Source organism: Oryctolagus cuniculus, chromosome 3 (genome assembly GCF_051225735.1).
Source record: "Oryctolagus cuniculus isolate XC-2025 breed Fujian yellow rabbit chromosome 3, ASM5122573v1, whole genome shotgun sequence".
NCBI classification, from domain to species: domain Eukaryota; kingdom Metazoa; phylum Chordata; class Mammalia; order Lagomorpha; family Leporidae; genus Oryctolagus; species Oryctolagus cuniculus.
This window is the reverse complement of record NC_142869.1, coordinates 82,535,976-82,551,393: the sequence shown is the minus strand read 5'-3', so window position 1 is coordinate 82,551,393 and position 15,418 is coordinate 82,535,976. Positions and strand designations below refer to the sequence as shown.

Sequence of the window (15,418 nt, the reverse complement as noted above, 5' to 3'; positions counted from 1 at the left end):
GCCAGGACCTTCTTCCTGGTCTCCCATGCGGGTGCAGGGGCCCAAGGACTTGGGCCATCCTCCACTGCTTTTCCAGTCCATTGCAGAGAGCTGGATCAGAAGTGGAGCAGTCGGGACTCAAACCAGTGCCCATATGGGATGCCGGCACTGCAGGCAGAGGCTTTACCTGCTACGCCACAGCACTGGCCCCCATACTTTAATTTTCATAACATGTCTATCTCATATGGTCAGTTTTATTGTCCTCCCAATGGCAACTGAGGGAATCCAGTCTCACTGTGGTTAAATAATTTGCTTGAGATACAGAGACAGCAAGGAATGGAACTGTGACTCAAACCCCTGACCATCTCACTCTTCAACCTATGCTCTTGACCTGTACTTAAATGATGTTACAAAGACATTCTCATACTTGGTAAGTGACTGATCAATGCATTCAGCCATGAAAGCCCAGCCAAGACTGTATCAAGGTAGGGCTGTGTCACACTAAAAAAATGTGTATGATCATTATCTATATATTAAAATAATATTTATATTAAATAATTTAAGTTAATTCCCATGTTAAAACAAATTGAGGAAAATGAAAATGTTCTGCTGAGACTTCAAATCAATAGGAACAATGATTATACCAACTACTTTTTTAAAAAAAATTAGTTATTTATTTGAGAGGTAGAGTTACAGAGAGAGGGAAAGACAGAAAGGTTTTGTATCCGCTGGTTCACTCCCTAAATGGCCGAAATGGCTGGAGCTAAGCGATCCCAAGCCAGGAGCCAGGAGACTCTTTCTGGTCTCCCATGTAGTACAGGGGCCCAAGCACTTGGGCCATCTTCCACCGCCTTCCCAGGCCATGAGCAGGGAGCTGGATTGGAAGAGGAGCATCTGGGACTAGAACTGGTGCCCATATGAGATGCCAGTGCCACAGATGGAGGCCCAGCCCACTTGCCACAGCACTGGCCCCACCAAGTACATTCTTTTAAAAAAAAATTTAGGTTTTGTTTATTGGAAAGGCAGAGCCACAGAGAGTGAAGGGGAGAGAGAGAGAGAGAGAGAGAGAGAGAGAGAGAGAGAGAGAGAGAGAAAGATCATCCATCCTTTGGTTCACTCCCCAAATGGCCACAATGGCCAGAGTTGGGCCAGGCCAAAGCCAGGAGCCAGGAGCCAGAAGCCAGGAGCCAGGAGCCAGGAGCTTCTTCTGGTTCTCCCAAGTGGGTGCTGGGGCCCCAAAACTTGGTCCATTCTCCACTGCTTTCCCAGGCACATTAGCAGAGAGCTGGATCAGAACTGGAGCAGCTGAGTCTTGAACTAGCGCACTTTTGGGATGTCGGCATCACAGGCCTGCTATGCCACAACGCCAGCCTCACCAAGTACATTTCTAAGGCAATAAACCACTAAGAAGGAAGCCATCACAAAATTTTTATGTTAGGTTAAGTTATGTTCACTAGTATGGGAAACTTTGATTAGTTTAGGTTTTCAGCTGACTGTTAAGACTTTTAAGGCATCAAGGCAGATTTATCAATCAATTTAAAAATATAAAAGTGACATTCATGGACACTCGGAATAGAAGGGACTAAATATTTGCATTGTTATTTTGAAGTATATTATTAATGGCCAAGACTAAAAGGCCCTATCAATTTATCTTTTCTTATGTAGACAAAATTTTTGAATAGTTGTATTTTTATTTAGCTAGGAAAATATACTTGTGTCAAAAAGGACTAGGAAATGTTGATGCCCCAAAGGTATTAGACAGCTACAGTGACATATCCTATCCATTTTTGCCCTTACCATTTAGAAGGTAAATACTTCCTAAGGGGATTGCATATATTGGGTCACATATTACGTCTTCTGACACCTGGATTTTAGCACATGAGAAGAGGATGGTCAGAAAAATCTGAAGCTGATATTGCAGCTTTAGTTCACTGACTAGACAAAATAACTGCGGTTAAGAATAAGTGATACTTTTTTTTTTTTTTTTTTTTTTGACAGGTAGAGTTACAGACAGTGAGAGAGAGAGACAGAGAGAAAGGTATTCCTTCCGTTGGTTCACTCCCCTAATGGCTGCTACGGCCGGCGCTGCGCCGATCCGAAGCCAGGAGCCAGGTGCTTCCTCCTGGTCTTCCATGCAGGTGCAGGGCCCAAGCACCTGGGCCATCCTCCACTGCCTTCCCGGGCCCCAGCAGAGAGCTGGACTGGAAGAGGAGCAACCGGGACTAGTACCCGGTGCCCCAACCAGGACTAGAACCCCAGGTGCCGGTGCCACAGGCGGAGGATTAGCCAAGTGAGCCACAGCGCCGGCCAGTAAGTGATACTTTTCTCAGAAAACTTAGCCTCAGGTAAAGCAATATTATATGACTTGATTCATAGGCTATTAGTCTTTTCTTCAATCAGAAATTATCAAAAGTGTATGATTCTTTTCTTCTTAATTTCTAAAACTTAAGATAGTAACCGTTTTCTGGAAATAATCTTTCTTGACTAAGATTTAAAAGATATAGGTAAAAGTAGTGGTCAACATGATGGACATGTTGAAATATTTTAGTTAATTATGCTCATTGCATTATAATTTCACTTTATTTATTTGACAGTTACAGAGAGAAGGAGAGGGAGAGAGGGAGAGAGTGGGAGAGAGAGAGAGGATCTTTCACCTGCTGGTTCACTCCCCAATCGGCCACAATGGCTGGAGCTGAGCCGATCTGAACCCAGGATCTTCCAGGTCTCCCATGTGGGTGTAGGGGGCCAAGGACTTAGGCCATCCTCCATTGCTTTCCCAGGTGCATTAGCAGGGAGCTGGATTGGAAGTGGAGGAGCCAGGACTAGAACCAGTGCCCATATGGGATGCTGGAACTGTAGGCTGGGACTTTAACCCATGGTGCCACGGTGCCAACCCCATAATTCCACTTTTTTTTTTTTTTTTTTTTTGACAGGCAGAGTGGACAGTGAGAGAGAGACAGAGACAGAGAGAAAGGTCTTCCTTTACCGTTGGTTCACCCTCCAATTTGATCCGATGGCAGGAGCCAGGAGCCAGGTGCTTTTCCTGGTCTCCCATGGGGTGCAGGGCCCAAGTACTTGGGCCATCCTCCACTGCACTCCCTAGCCACAGCAGAGAGCTGGTCTGGAAGAGGGGCAACCGGGACAGAATCCGGCGCCCCGACCAGGACTAGAACCCGGTGTGCCGGCGCCGCAAGGCGGAGGATTAGCCTAGTGAGCCGTGGGGCCGGCCATAATTTCATTTTTAAGAGTTACTATTTTATGGGGCTGGCACTGTGGTGTAGCAGGTAAAGCCGCCACTTGCAGTGCTGGCATCTCGTTTGGGCGCTGGTTCGAGTCTTGGCTGTGTTGCTTCTGATCCAGCTCTCTGCTATGGCCTGGGAAATCAATAGAAGATGGCCCAAGTCCTTGGGCCCCTGCACCCATGTAGGAGACCCGAAGAAGCTCCTGGCTCCTAGCATAAGATCAGCTTAGTTCTGGCTGTTGGAGCCATTTGGAGAGTGAAGCAGTGGATGGAAGACCTCTCTCTCTCTGCCTTTCAAATAAATAAATAAACATTTTTAAAAAAGAGTTACTAATTTATATCCTGGTGAATAACATATTCACTTCTTTAAAAGCCACATATACAAGGGAAAAAAGAAACCGCACAATCAATGTAAATAAGTAAAGGAGTGAAAGTACACTCTAAGACTGTAATCTATTATTTAAATATTTGTTGAGGCACCGACTCTGCATAAGGCCTAACATTATCTACGGGTGAACCAGAAAGTCTTTTCCCCAGGAGAACAGTATTTTCACATGTATCTCAGGCTGAGGTTATTCCGGTGCAGGTGATCAAAGGACCACACATTAATAATGGATTGGAAAGAGTTCAGAGGTTGGAATGGAATTTCATTTGTTAATATAAAAATTCTGAAGGTCTAGATTATGGCAAGGGAATGAGAATTGGAAAGGAAGATGGAAATACTGGTGTTTTCTGATACAGAAATGCGTGGAATTGGGGATGGCACTGGTGCCCTCATGCCATACAAGAGGACTGGTTCAAGGCTTGGCTGCTCCACTTCTGATCCAGCTCCCTACTAATACACCTGGGAAAGCAACAGAGGATGGTCCAAGTACCTGGACCCCTGCTACTCATGTATATCAGGAAAGAGTTCTTTGTTCCTGCCTTCAGCTGAGACCTGGCTGTTGGGGCCATTTGAGGAGTGAACCGTGGATACAGGATTTCTTTCCCTGTATCTCTGTCACTATACCCTTCAAATAAATAAACAAAAATATTAAAAACAATTGTCTGCAATTAAAGACAGCTTGAATGTGATGGAGAAAACCTGAATGTAGACCAAAAAGATGATTAAAGTTTCTGATAACCTCTAAGCAACATGGAAAAAGGATATAATAGAGGTTTTTTTTCCACAGTTAAATTAAAGGCTGGAGAAATACTTGAGAAAATTGGCAAATAAATGTATTTCATCAAAGCATTCATGACTTACAAAGTAAACATCTTTACAGAAAACTTATTTTATGAATGAATGAATTTATATTTTTAATATTCAGAAATTCAAAAGAGATATTAGGAAATTTAATTTCCATATGATCTTTCTAATTTCCAACATTTCTGCTACTTTTTCTGCTACACTCCAACGTAACGCTGAACATTTCATGAAAAACTGGTGGGTTTCAATCTTTCTTATAAACACTTAATTGCCTAATTAACTGGTTTCCCATGTTCCACTGAGAGAGTCAATGTGTGGTTTAGCAGTAACATGTTTAGGTGTTAATGGAATGTGTTCTCCAATCTCATTCCCACTTCAATTTTATATCCTAGCATGTCCTTATTTTTCTTTTGTTGCTCACATTTTGTTTGATTTTATATACTTGTAAGCTGATTTATTTAGGGGACAAAGCAGCTTACAACTAAATGCAAGAAACCAGTCCACAAAAAGCCAACACACTGAATGATATATTTGCCAAGTTACTGATAATTTTGTAAGTTATAACATGAGCTTTGCTGCAGCAGTTTCACCATAGATCTGCAGTTCTTTGCCACCAAACCTCAATTTTCCAAGTTAATGTATGAGAGCTCTAGGACTTCTTATAGGCTCAACGTTATATCAGTGAATGGATGAACATTCTACTCATATTTTTGGATCCCAGTTCCTGTTCTGGCAGTAAAGTATCTGTGGTATACATTTTAAATCTGGACTAAGGTATTTGTTCGAATAATTTTAGGCCTGAGAGTCACTCAGTGAATTGGTCACTTATCAAATTAATTTCTGGATATATCATTTTCTGTACATTTAACCACAGCTTAAATAAATAAAGTTCCAGAAGTTGGTAGTAAGAGGTTGATATACTACAAAAATTATGGCATTAGAGATTCTTAGTTCACCTTAGTAACACATCTTATTAACATCATACATTGAATAGTATCTGACAGATATGAAAGAGAAGAACAGTTAGCTATAGGAGGAAAGGGTTATCATCTTTTAAAGACAGTTAAGATGTGAGTTGACACAATTGTTTCCATAATGCTGACTCTGCTTTCCCGTAACTCATGGTAGGTTACCCTATAAGAGTCATGACTTTCAGTAGCTTCTACTTAGCTACACACTTGAATTCATACAACTGGACTCCCATAAGCCTTGCCAGGCCACAAAAATCCTACCTGGAAGATTAGTGACACAGATTTTCAGACTTTCAGATTTCTGGTACTGATCTTTCATGTTCTTAGTGTCCCTATGTGCCCATAGCCATGTTGCATTAAGTATGACAGTTAACAGCAGAGTTGAATTAGAACCCTGGTTGTTGGCTCCCCATCTTTTTGTTCTTTACTTAATTTGAAATAATTACTAGCATAACAGCTGTGCCAGGAACTGCATGTTGCCTGCCCTACGTCTGCTCCCTTATTAACAGAATCCTAATTTTAGCCGGACACGCTTATACCTAGTGATTATCTTCCCCAGAGAATAAACTTCTCTACATCAGTGATCATAATTTATAAAACTTTGTACTCTTCAGTTTCTCTATGAACGCTAGTTTTGCCTCAAAGTCAGGATTTCAACATTTCTGTAGAAAAAGGTGTGTTTATAATTTAGTTTATGAAAAAAAGTACATTTAGGGGAATTTTATTTGGAGAAGAAAATGCCTGGCACATTAGGTGTTTGTCACAAATATTTTTTGACTTACAAAAGTAAGAAAAAAGGCTTTCTTCAGTGATAAACTACAGATATTTTACTTTTCTTACGGTCTAGTGCCATCAAAATTAAGAAAATTTTAAAAAATACATCTCAGAGAGAAAAAGCAACATTCTCTGAGTCATTTTTAACTAGTCTCTTTTTTGCATTATTCCTTTTTTTTTTTTTTTTGCATTTCTTTGGCTTGAATGCAGTAGAAATTCAGTTCTCTAAATCCTCCTGAACTTCCTGGTGGAAAAAATAAGCCCAATGATATATTAAATATTAATATTAAAGTAAATAACATTTAATTTATTTAAATATTATATTTATATATAATACAAATTATTATAAATTATATTATAAATTATTATTTAAATAATAATATATTAAATAACAGATTATAGTAAGTTTTGCTCTTGTTTGTTTTCTGTATCTCATAAATATTTTCTTAGTAGATCATCATATAATCCAAAGTGATCTTTGCTTTTAGCAATTGATTCTCAAGCCTTCATATGGTCCTAAGAAATGTGAATACCTTTTATCTTAATATCATAGTTAAGTGAATAAAAATAAACATATTTCATGTTTTACAAAATCTGTCTAGCTCAATCTCACTTTCTACCATCCTGATAAATAAAAGCAATTCAAAATAAAAACAATGGTAAACATTAGGTGCAATAAGCTGTTTATAATGTGATGGAGCAAAGTCTGTCAAAAAAAAACTATCACACACTTTTTCAAAATAATCTCAAATGGACTAAAACAGTTAATAAATCCACCAGAAGGCAGCTAGCCAGTAAAACATGGACTTACAGAATACTATAGTTCATTATGTTCCTCCAAGTCTATCACCCCTAAAATCAAGGTTGTTATGGAAGCTGTTAAGAAGTATCTAATATCTGTAAGTACTGCCAAGCAGCTGATTCTGCAACTCTTTCATTCTCAAATTTCAGCACATTTGTAGACCAAAGTAAAAAAATCTGATAATTAACAGATAAGGGCTCTTTTTTTCCTATTTCTTTTATAACTTTATTTACTTAAATTAAGGAATTCTCTTTTTGAAAAAAGATAATTATTAAACTGCTGTCCTTAATGCTGAATTTACTTAAATTTCAAAGAATATGAGCTCTCATACATCTCATCATCTCATCTTATTGTATAAAGTCAATATTTTCAACAAATGTTTGCTACTAATAAATATATAAGTAGAGTTTAGGCCCAGAAATATACTGCATCAAAAATGCTTAACATATACGAAAAATGATTCTCTATTGCAGATATTATCTTCTAGTATAAATGATTATCTCTTAAATTCCACCTGTAAAATAAAGGCTTTGGAATGCTGCTAATGTAATATGTCACATACTTTAAGTCAAATTTGAACTTATTGGTTATTTTTTGGCATGCTTTAAGAGATAAATACCATAATATTTCCAAAGAAAATCTTTTATTGGGAGAGCGTTAAGAATCTTAATGAATCTGTGAATATAACATTTCATTTTCTATCAAAATTCTCATGAAGCTTGGAAAATTGTAACTTTTAAAATCATTATGTACAACCTATTTGCCTTTGGAAAAGTATGGACTTTTAACCTTATTGGATTATAAAGGCTATAAGTGTTTTCAAAAGCCAGGAAATTGGTTTTCACATTATTTATATAACACAAATTTTAGAAAATACAAAACATGCAAGAATGTAAAAAAACAAAAGAAAACAAAAACAATCACTGTACCACCATTCATTACAATCATTATTAAAGTTTTGGCATATTTCTTTCTAGTGTTTTAAAATTCACAGTTTTATTTTTTAATATTTTCAACCATCAATTTGTAAAAAGGCAGAAATATTATAAGCACATATGATCATCAGCATAATGAAAAAATGTCTTTATTTCAAACTACATTTTATGTCTTCTATAAATTAGGCTGATCAAAATTATTTCACACCAACATACCTCAAACAAATCAAGGCAATATATGACAAACCCACAACCAGCTTCATATTGAATGGAAAAAAGTTGAAAGCATTCCCCCTAAAATCTGGAACCAGAGAAGGATGCCCACTCTCATCATTATTATTCAGTATAATTCTGGAAGTTTTAGCCAGAGCCATGAGGCAAGAAAAGCAAATCAAAGGGATACAAATTGGAAAGGAGGAAGTCAAATTATCCCTGTTTGCAGATGACATGATCTATATATAGGGGAAGCAAAAGACTCCACTAAAAGAATATTGGAACTCATAAGAGTGTTTGATAAAGTTGCAGAATATAAAATCAACACACAAAGATCAATAGCTTTTGCATACACAATCAATGCCACAGCTGAGAAATAACTTGTAAGATTACTCCCATTCACAACAATTACAAAAACATTTAAATACCCTGGGATAAAATTAACCAAGGATGTGAAAGATCTCTACAATGAAAATTATAAAACATTAGGGAAAGAAATAGAAGAAGACAAACTCAAAAAAGGAAAAATCTTCTATGTTCTTGAATTAGAAGAATTAATGTCATCAAAATGTCCATACTACTCAAAGCAATTTACAAGTTCAATGCAACTTCAATCAAAATACCAAGGACATTCTTCTCAGATAAAAAAAAAATGATACTAAAATTCATATGGGGGGCCGGCATTATGGTGTAGCAGGTAAAGCTGCCGCTTGCAGTGCCAGCATCCCATATGGGTGCTGGTTCGAGTCTTGGCTGCTCCACTTCTGATCCAGCTCTCTGCTATAGCCTGGAAAAGCAGTAGAAGATGGCCCAAGTCCCTGGGCTCCTGCACCTGCATGGGAGACCCAGAGGAAGCTCCTGGCTCCTGGCTTCGGATCAGCACAGCTCTGGCCATTGTGGCCAGTTGGGGAGTGAACCAGTGGATGGAAGACCTCTGTCTCTCTCTCTGCCTCTCCTTCTCTGTGTGACTCTGACTTTCAAATAAATAAATAAATCTTTAAAAAAATTCATATGGAAACCAGAGATACTCCAAATAGCCAAAGCAACCTTAAATAATAAAAACAAATCTAGAGGCATCAAAATACCAGATTTTAAGAGATACTTCAGAGCTATTATAATCAAAACAGCATGGTACTGGCATAAAAATAGAGATGTAGACAAGTGGAACAGAATAGAAACCCCAGAAATTAATCCACACATCTGTAACCAACTAATCTTTGACAAACAATATCATTCCCTAGAGAAAAGATATTCTCTTAACAAATAATATTGGGAAAATTGGATCTTGCATACAGAAGTATAAAAAAAAGACCCCTACCTCATGCCCTATACAAAAATTAACTCACAGTTGATCAAGGATCTAAACATAAGACCTGAAATCATCATTGGAATATGCAAAGACTACTTGGGTAAGACCCCAGAATCACAAGCAATAAAAGTAAAAATAGACCAATGGGTTTGCATCAAGTTAAGAAGCTTCTGTACTTCAGAGAAAACACTTGACAAAGTTAAGAGGCAACTGAAAGAATGGGAGAAAATATTTGCAAACTATGCAACTAATAAAGGATTTATATACAGAATGTATAAGGAGCTCATGAAACTCCAACAAAACAAACAATCTAGTTAAGAAGTGGGCAAAGGGCAAGAACAGACATTTTTCAAAGGATGAGATACAAATGACCAACAGACACATGAAAAAATGCTCAGGATCACTAGCCATCAGGGAAATGCAAACAAAAACCAGAATGAAGTTGCACCTCATCCCAATTAGAATGGCTATCATCCAAAAATAAAAAAATAACACATGCTGACAAGGATGTAGAGCAAAATGTATCCTAATACACTGTTGGTGGGAATGTAAACTAGTATAACCATTATGGAAGACAGTATGTAAATTCCTTAGAGATCTGAAAACAGGTCTAACATATGACCCAGCCATCCCATTCCTGGGAATATAGTCAAAGGAAATGAAATCAGTATTTGAAAGAGTTACCTGTACTCCCATGTTTACAGAAGCTCAATTCACAACAGTTAAGATATGGAATCAACCCAGATGTCTATCAACTGATGACTGGATACAGAAAATGTGGTATAAATACACAATGCAATACTTAATTCAGCCATAAAAAAGAATGAAAATCCTGTCTTTTGCAACAAAACAGATGTGACTGGAGATAATTACACTTAATGAAATTAGCCAGACTCAAAAAGACAAGTATCACATTTTCTCTCATTTCTGATAGTTAATATATAGAGTACAAAAAAAAATGTAATGTATATGAGCAAAACTGACATCTTGGGATTTGCTCATTGTTTATAGCCCTTGTCTATATTCCTGCTGGACAGTGGTTTTTCTATTTTTTACTTGCTGAACTCCTCAGTGCAGCATTAAGCCTGTGACTATCAAGTAAACAAAAAATATGCTATCGCAAAAATTTAAAAATAAAGAAAAGGAGGAGGAGGGAGGAAGTTACAGAGTGAGAGAAGTACCATTATATACTTTATACTGTATATATGAACTATGTGAAATCTGTTCTCTTTATACTGAAAAACAATTACAAAATAATAAATGTAAAAATTATTTCATGCTTCAGTTCCTGCAGAAAATGTCATTATTTATTTTCATAAAATAATCTTTTATAATTACATGTTTCCAATTAACCATATGCTTATACATATGAATCACATAATAAATAAAATGTATATGGTTCTATAATTTTATGCAACTCTAATTAATTAGCAAATACTTTTTGGGGATTACTTACCTTTAACTGTTCTCTAAAAGTATCCAGAGTAAATCCATTAAATTAAATAAAACTAATTGTTTTAACTGAGAGAAGTGCTCTCAGAATTGTTTATAATTCCCCTAGCACTCTGATGAAATGTTGGCAGCTTAACATATTCTGACTTTAGTAATTTACCATATTTCCTTGATTGGAATTGATCTCAACAAGACAATATGCATTTGGAAAACACTGATTATGTTTAATAAAAAGTGAATGGATGTCAAAGAACATACTGCTTTGTGTAATGAGGCTTTATAGATTAAGTCTAATTATCAGTGATACAAAACCAAAAATCCTTTATGTATTGAATAGCAATTAACTTTCCTCTCAGAATAAAAGTCTACTGAACCTAAAACATAAAGCAATGTTTGACATTTGGAACCATTAACCAAAAGATTAACAAACAGAAAGAATTTTAAAGGAAAAACATTGCTTTTTAATATGTTTTGTGACAAAAAAAAAGACTGATCCTTTATGTATGGAATGCGAAAAATAGTACTGGTTCACTAAAATTCTAATAACTCCTGACATTTTAGGCATAACTCAATTTAAGTAAAAGGTAAAAAGAAAAATATAAAAATTTTAGAATATATTTCCTTAAATTAGTTAAACCTCAGACAAATATATTTTGTCATTTTAGAACTGCTCACATGGAAACAAATAGATCTGAACATAACTCATTCCTTTAAAGTTGGGGCTGCCAAAGGAAAATGGGTTATGTATGTATGTGAAAGAACACTTTTTAAGAAATCTTTAGTTCTAGTTATTTTTCTGCTTTGTTGAGGTTGTGTGACTTTGGGAAATTCCCTTAATCTTCTAAACTCTCAAACCTCTCACACAATGAAAAATGATTTTCATTTTTATAACTATAGCATTAGAGGGTAATATAGATTGAAAGAAGTCTGCCTATTTGAAAAGAAAATATTAATTGGCAGAAGAAATTCATTTCTGTGTATTATGAAAGGCTAAAAGAGAGAAATGCCAGTCAAGAAGGAAACCATCAACTTCAGGTGGCTGTGCCTTTTAACCTTCTCAAAACATTTTTATGCATATGATCTCATTTTTAACACTACCATAAATCTTTGAGGCAGAAGTGTTATTATGCTCCCATTTGGCAGAAAAAGAATTCGAATAGAAAAGAGGCATTATTTTATCATGTTAGGAATCACAAAACGATTTCATGGGTTAATAAGAATCTGGATCTCATCACTCCTTAGCCAGAACCTCTTTCAATGGAGTTGATAAAGCTAAACAAAAGGGATCATAATTATATAGAGCTGAATGATTTGAAGAGCAAAGGAGAAATCATAAAGAAACACTGGAAATGAGGTATCCTTGAAGGATTCCTCTTGCTGACTGATGAGGAGGTGATCCTAACCCACAAGATGAAAGACTGCTGTGGCGACTGAGGTTCAGGTATGTGCATGATTGGTTTAAAATTTTAATTTCTGCAAAAAAGAGACATTTCACTCACCTAATTTTAAGGAATAACAACAGAAAAATGGCTAAGCTACTAAAAATGCATTATGTAGTGTATCAGAATCAAATGCACAAGATCCTCCCCCAGTCCTAGGGGTACATTTATCTTCTTTTGAACTTGTTAATAATAGCTACAGTTTACCTATTCAAATTAGCTTTCTAAATTTTTTTTTCTTATTTGTTTATTTTAAAAGTCACAGATATGAGGTGAGGGAATACAGAGAGAGAGGGAATCTTTCATTAGCTGGTTCACTCCTCCCCATTGTCAGCAACAGACCAGGCCAAAGCCAGGAGCTTGGAACTCATTCTGGTCTCCCATTTGGGAGACAGGCACCCAAGTACTTGAGCTATCACCTGCTGCTTTCCTAGGTGCACATTAGCAGGAAGCTGGATCAGAAGCAGAGCTGGGATCTGAACCATTCAGTCCAATATGGGAGGCACAGTCCCAAGTGGCATCTTAACCAATGTGCCAAATGCTGCCCCCAAATTAGCTTTTTAAAAAACTGTTTAATTTTCAGGGAACTGATACTTTTTATTTTTCCAATTTAAATTCATATCCTTTTATATAGTCATGTACTATAAAACTGATTGAACTAATAAACAGGAAACCATTTACTGAAATAGGAAAAAAGATAGTATGTCAAAGCTCCTTGTTACTGAAACAGTTACCTGAGGATTTAGTGAGTGTTACCACAAAGTTTTAGTATAGCTACACCAATGAACTAACAAAATGCAATGCTCCAGAGTGTAGTGAAATTTACTTCATTTAGGTTATGGTACTACTTTTTGGTTCAAAGACTGTACTTTTGAAAAAGTGGATACCTGCGGTCCATCTCTGGCTTCATAGAAGTCACCCACTCTTATTTTTGCACTGAAGCTGAAATTGTCCCTTGAGATATCCATTATTCCATTTCTGCTGAGATACTGAAAAAATCACATATTTTTCCACTTCAGGTTTTAATAATGACAACCCAGCTTTGAAGTACAGCTAGCTTCAGGACACTAACGTTTTGCGTAAACGGGCTATGGATTTATAGCAGATTCATTTAGGTTAAGTACATTAGTCCCACACAAGAGAATATTTTGTATCAAGGAATTTTATCTGAGAAAGGTGTGCAATTTTTTTTTTATACAAGCATGCTTAATAGGCATCAAATGTATGCTACTTGGTGAAAAGTATGTACCTTTATTACTTCAGGGTACTGCCTAAGTTTCTTCCCACATGGAGCATAATATGCTACTTCTCCTTGAAGGCGCCCTCCAAAGTTTCTTATTCTTGTCTCTCTCTGCCAGCTACACATAACAGAAATGAGGGTTACAACATACTTAATTTTCAAAAAGCCTTTCAAACTTACAAAGTTAAAGTATGCATGCTCTTTAGCAAACAGAAAAAAAGAAAAAAAAAGAAATCTCTAATCACAACACAAATTCATTTACATTAAAAAGATTTTTTTTTAGTTTAGATACTTCAAATAAAACATTAATCAAAGGTTCAATTCACAAATATTAAACTCCATTACATTTTTTAGAAACCATAACTGAAGTGACTTTCGGTACTGAGGTATTTCAGTAACAAGTGTAAATGAGTATTATCCTATCTGAAATGCTCTAGGTGAGAAGCATGAAGTAAACGTAGCTCTCTGCTGCTCGGGGCAGAAATATCTCAGTTCCAATTAAACCATTTTAGGCAAACTGTGATCAAGTCCCTCATTTCTGACCACAGTGCCTTTTACAACCCTTGAGTTCCATCTTCACAGACACTCCTGAAAGTCTTAATTGTATCCTGCTTTTTGCCAGGCAGCTTGCTCCTGGTTCTTTTTCAGGCATATTCCCCATGTGGCTGCATGATCCCATCTAGGCTCTGCCATCTGTCCATGCAGCAATTAGGCTTAATTTCTGTGTTCTGATCAACTTCTTTGCCCTGGCTCTTCTGCTCTAATAAATTCTATGTGCACTTATTTCATTGTCAGTATAGAAAAGAAATATAGTATACATCAAACATGCATAATACAGGGGAAAGGCAAAAAGGAGATTGTATTCTGCATACCCATATTCCAAGGGAATACGCAGTTCACGTTCATCTGTTACTCTTCTTCTTTTGGAATTGCCTTTAAGAGAATTCAACCAGTTGATATAAAAGATTAGTTTATACAGATAACAATTTCTTGATAATTTAGAAACTCTTCTTTAAAAAGTACACACTTGGTGATTTGGATGATTAGTGTATTTCTACAATTTATACATTATTTTAGGTGGTTTTTCAATAAAACATACTGTATAAGGCACAGGGTTGTTTTCCTTTCTTCTTTTGTTCTGAATGTTAGAATAACTTGTCTTTCTCTCTAAACAAACAAACAAAAAACCCTCCAAAGTATCAATATTTATCTGTGTTCTGATTTTGTTATTAAAGAAATGGCTTAAGGAGTCAGAGAGAAATAGCAGATAGAGGTTTCAACAAGCCTATTTACAGTCATTTTCTTTGAAAGTGTGTCCAGAGGCTGGAAAATCTCATCAGCTGGCGCATACATTTTCAGACAATTTAATTTCTATGGCTATATACGTCCTAGGTCTTTTAATTAATCTAAAGCACAAAGGAATAGGATTATGATTATATGCAAAGATTTTCAAAGACAAATATCAAATTTCATGTACAAATCAATTCATCTTAGCTTAGTAGGACATCATCCTGGTTTGTGATAACTAAAAGCAAAATTAGAAACTGCCAAGAAGAAAGAGAAACATGTAAAACAAGAAAATATTTTCTCATATCCATGTATATTTTCTAAGATATTGAATGAGGAGAATAGCTTTAGAATATAAATGTAGACATTTTTAATAATGACCTCTGTAAGTTTATAAAAAGTCAAACAGAAAAAAGGTGCGGCATGCTAATGGAATAAGAATGCTACTCACTGAAAGAATTGACACTGGCTATGTGTTGGGCAGAAATACAACTGTAGCTTAAGTAACCAAGTGAGCTTTTTCATAATGCACAGAAAGTCCAATTGTCAATCGAATTCTATATTCTAGAAGCACAAACTGAACACAA

General features: G+C 36.2%; 1 protein-coding gene across 12 annotated transcripts in view; it reads right to left on the bottom strand.

Moving 5' to 3' along the window:
- BAZ2B (bromodomain adjacent to zinc finger domain 2B) overlaps positions 1-15,418 on the bottom strand; it is a 205,171-nt gene that overhangs the window by 87,136 nt on the left and 102,617 nt on the right. For 6 of the 12 annotated variants that reach the window (XM_089328265.1, XM_089328268.1, XM_089328266.1 and 3 more), the window contains 3 exons: positions 14,417-14,477; positions 13,554-13,662; positions 13,192-13,293 (listed from right to left, as the gene is read on the bottom strand). In XM_089328265.1, the coding sequence (XP_089184391.1) occupies positions 13,192-13,293; positions 13,554-13,662; positions 14,417-14,477 (272 nt within the window). The remainder of the gene's footprint in view (positions 1-13,191; positions 13,294-13,553; positions 13,663-14,416; positions 14,478-15,418) is intronic. The other 6 variants (XM_089328267.1, XM_017342870.3, XM_051849479.2 and 3 more) reach the window with 1 other exon arrangement.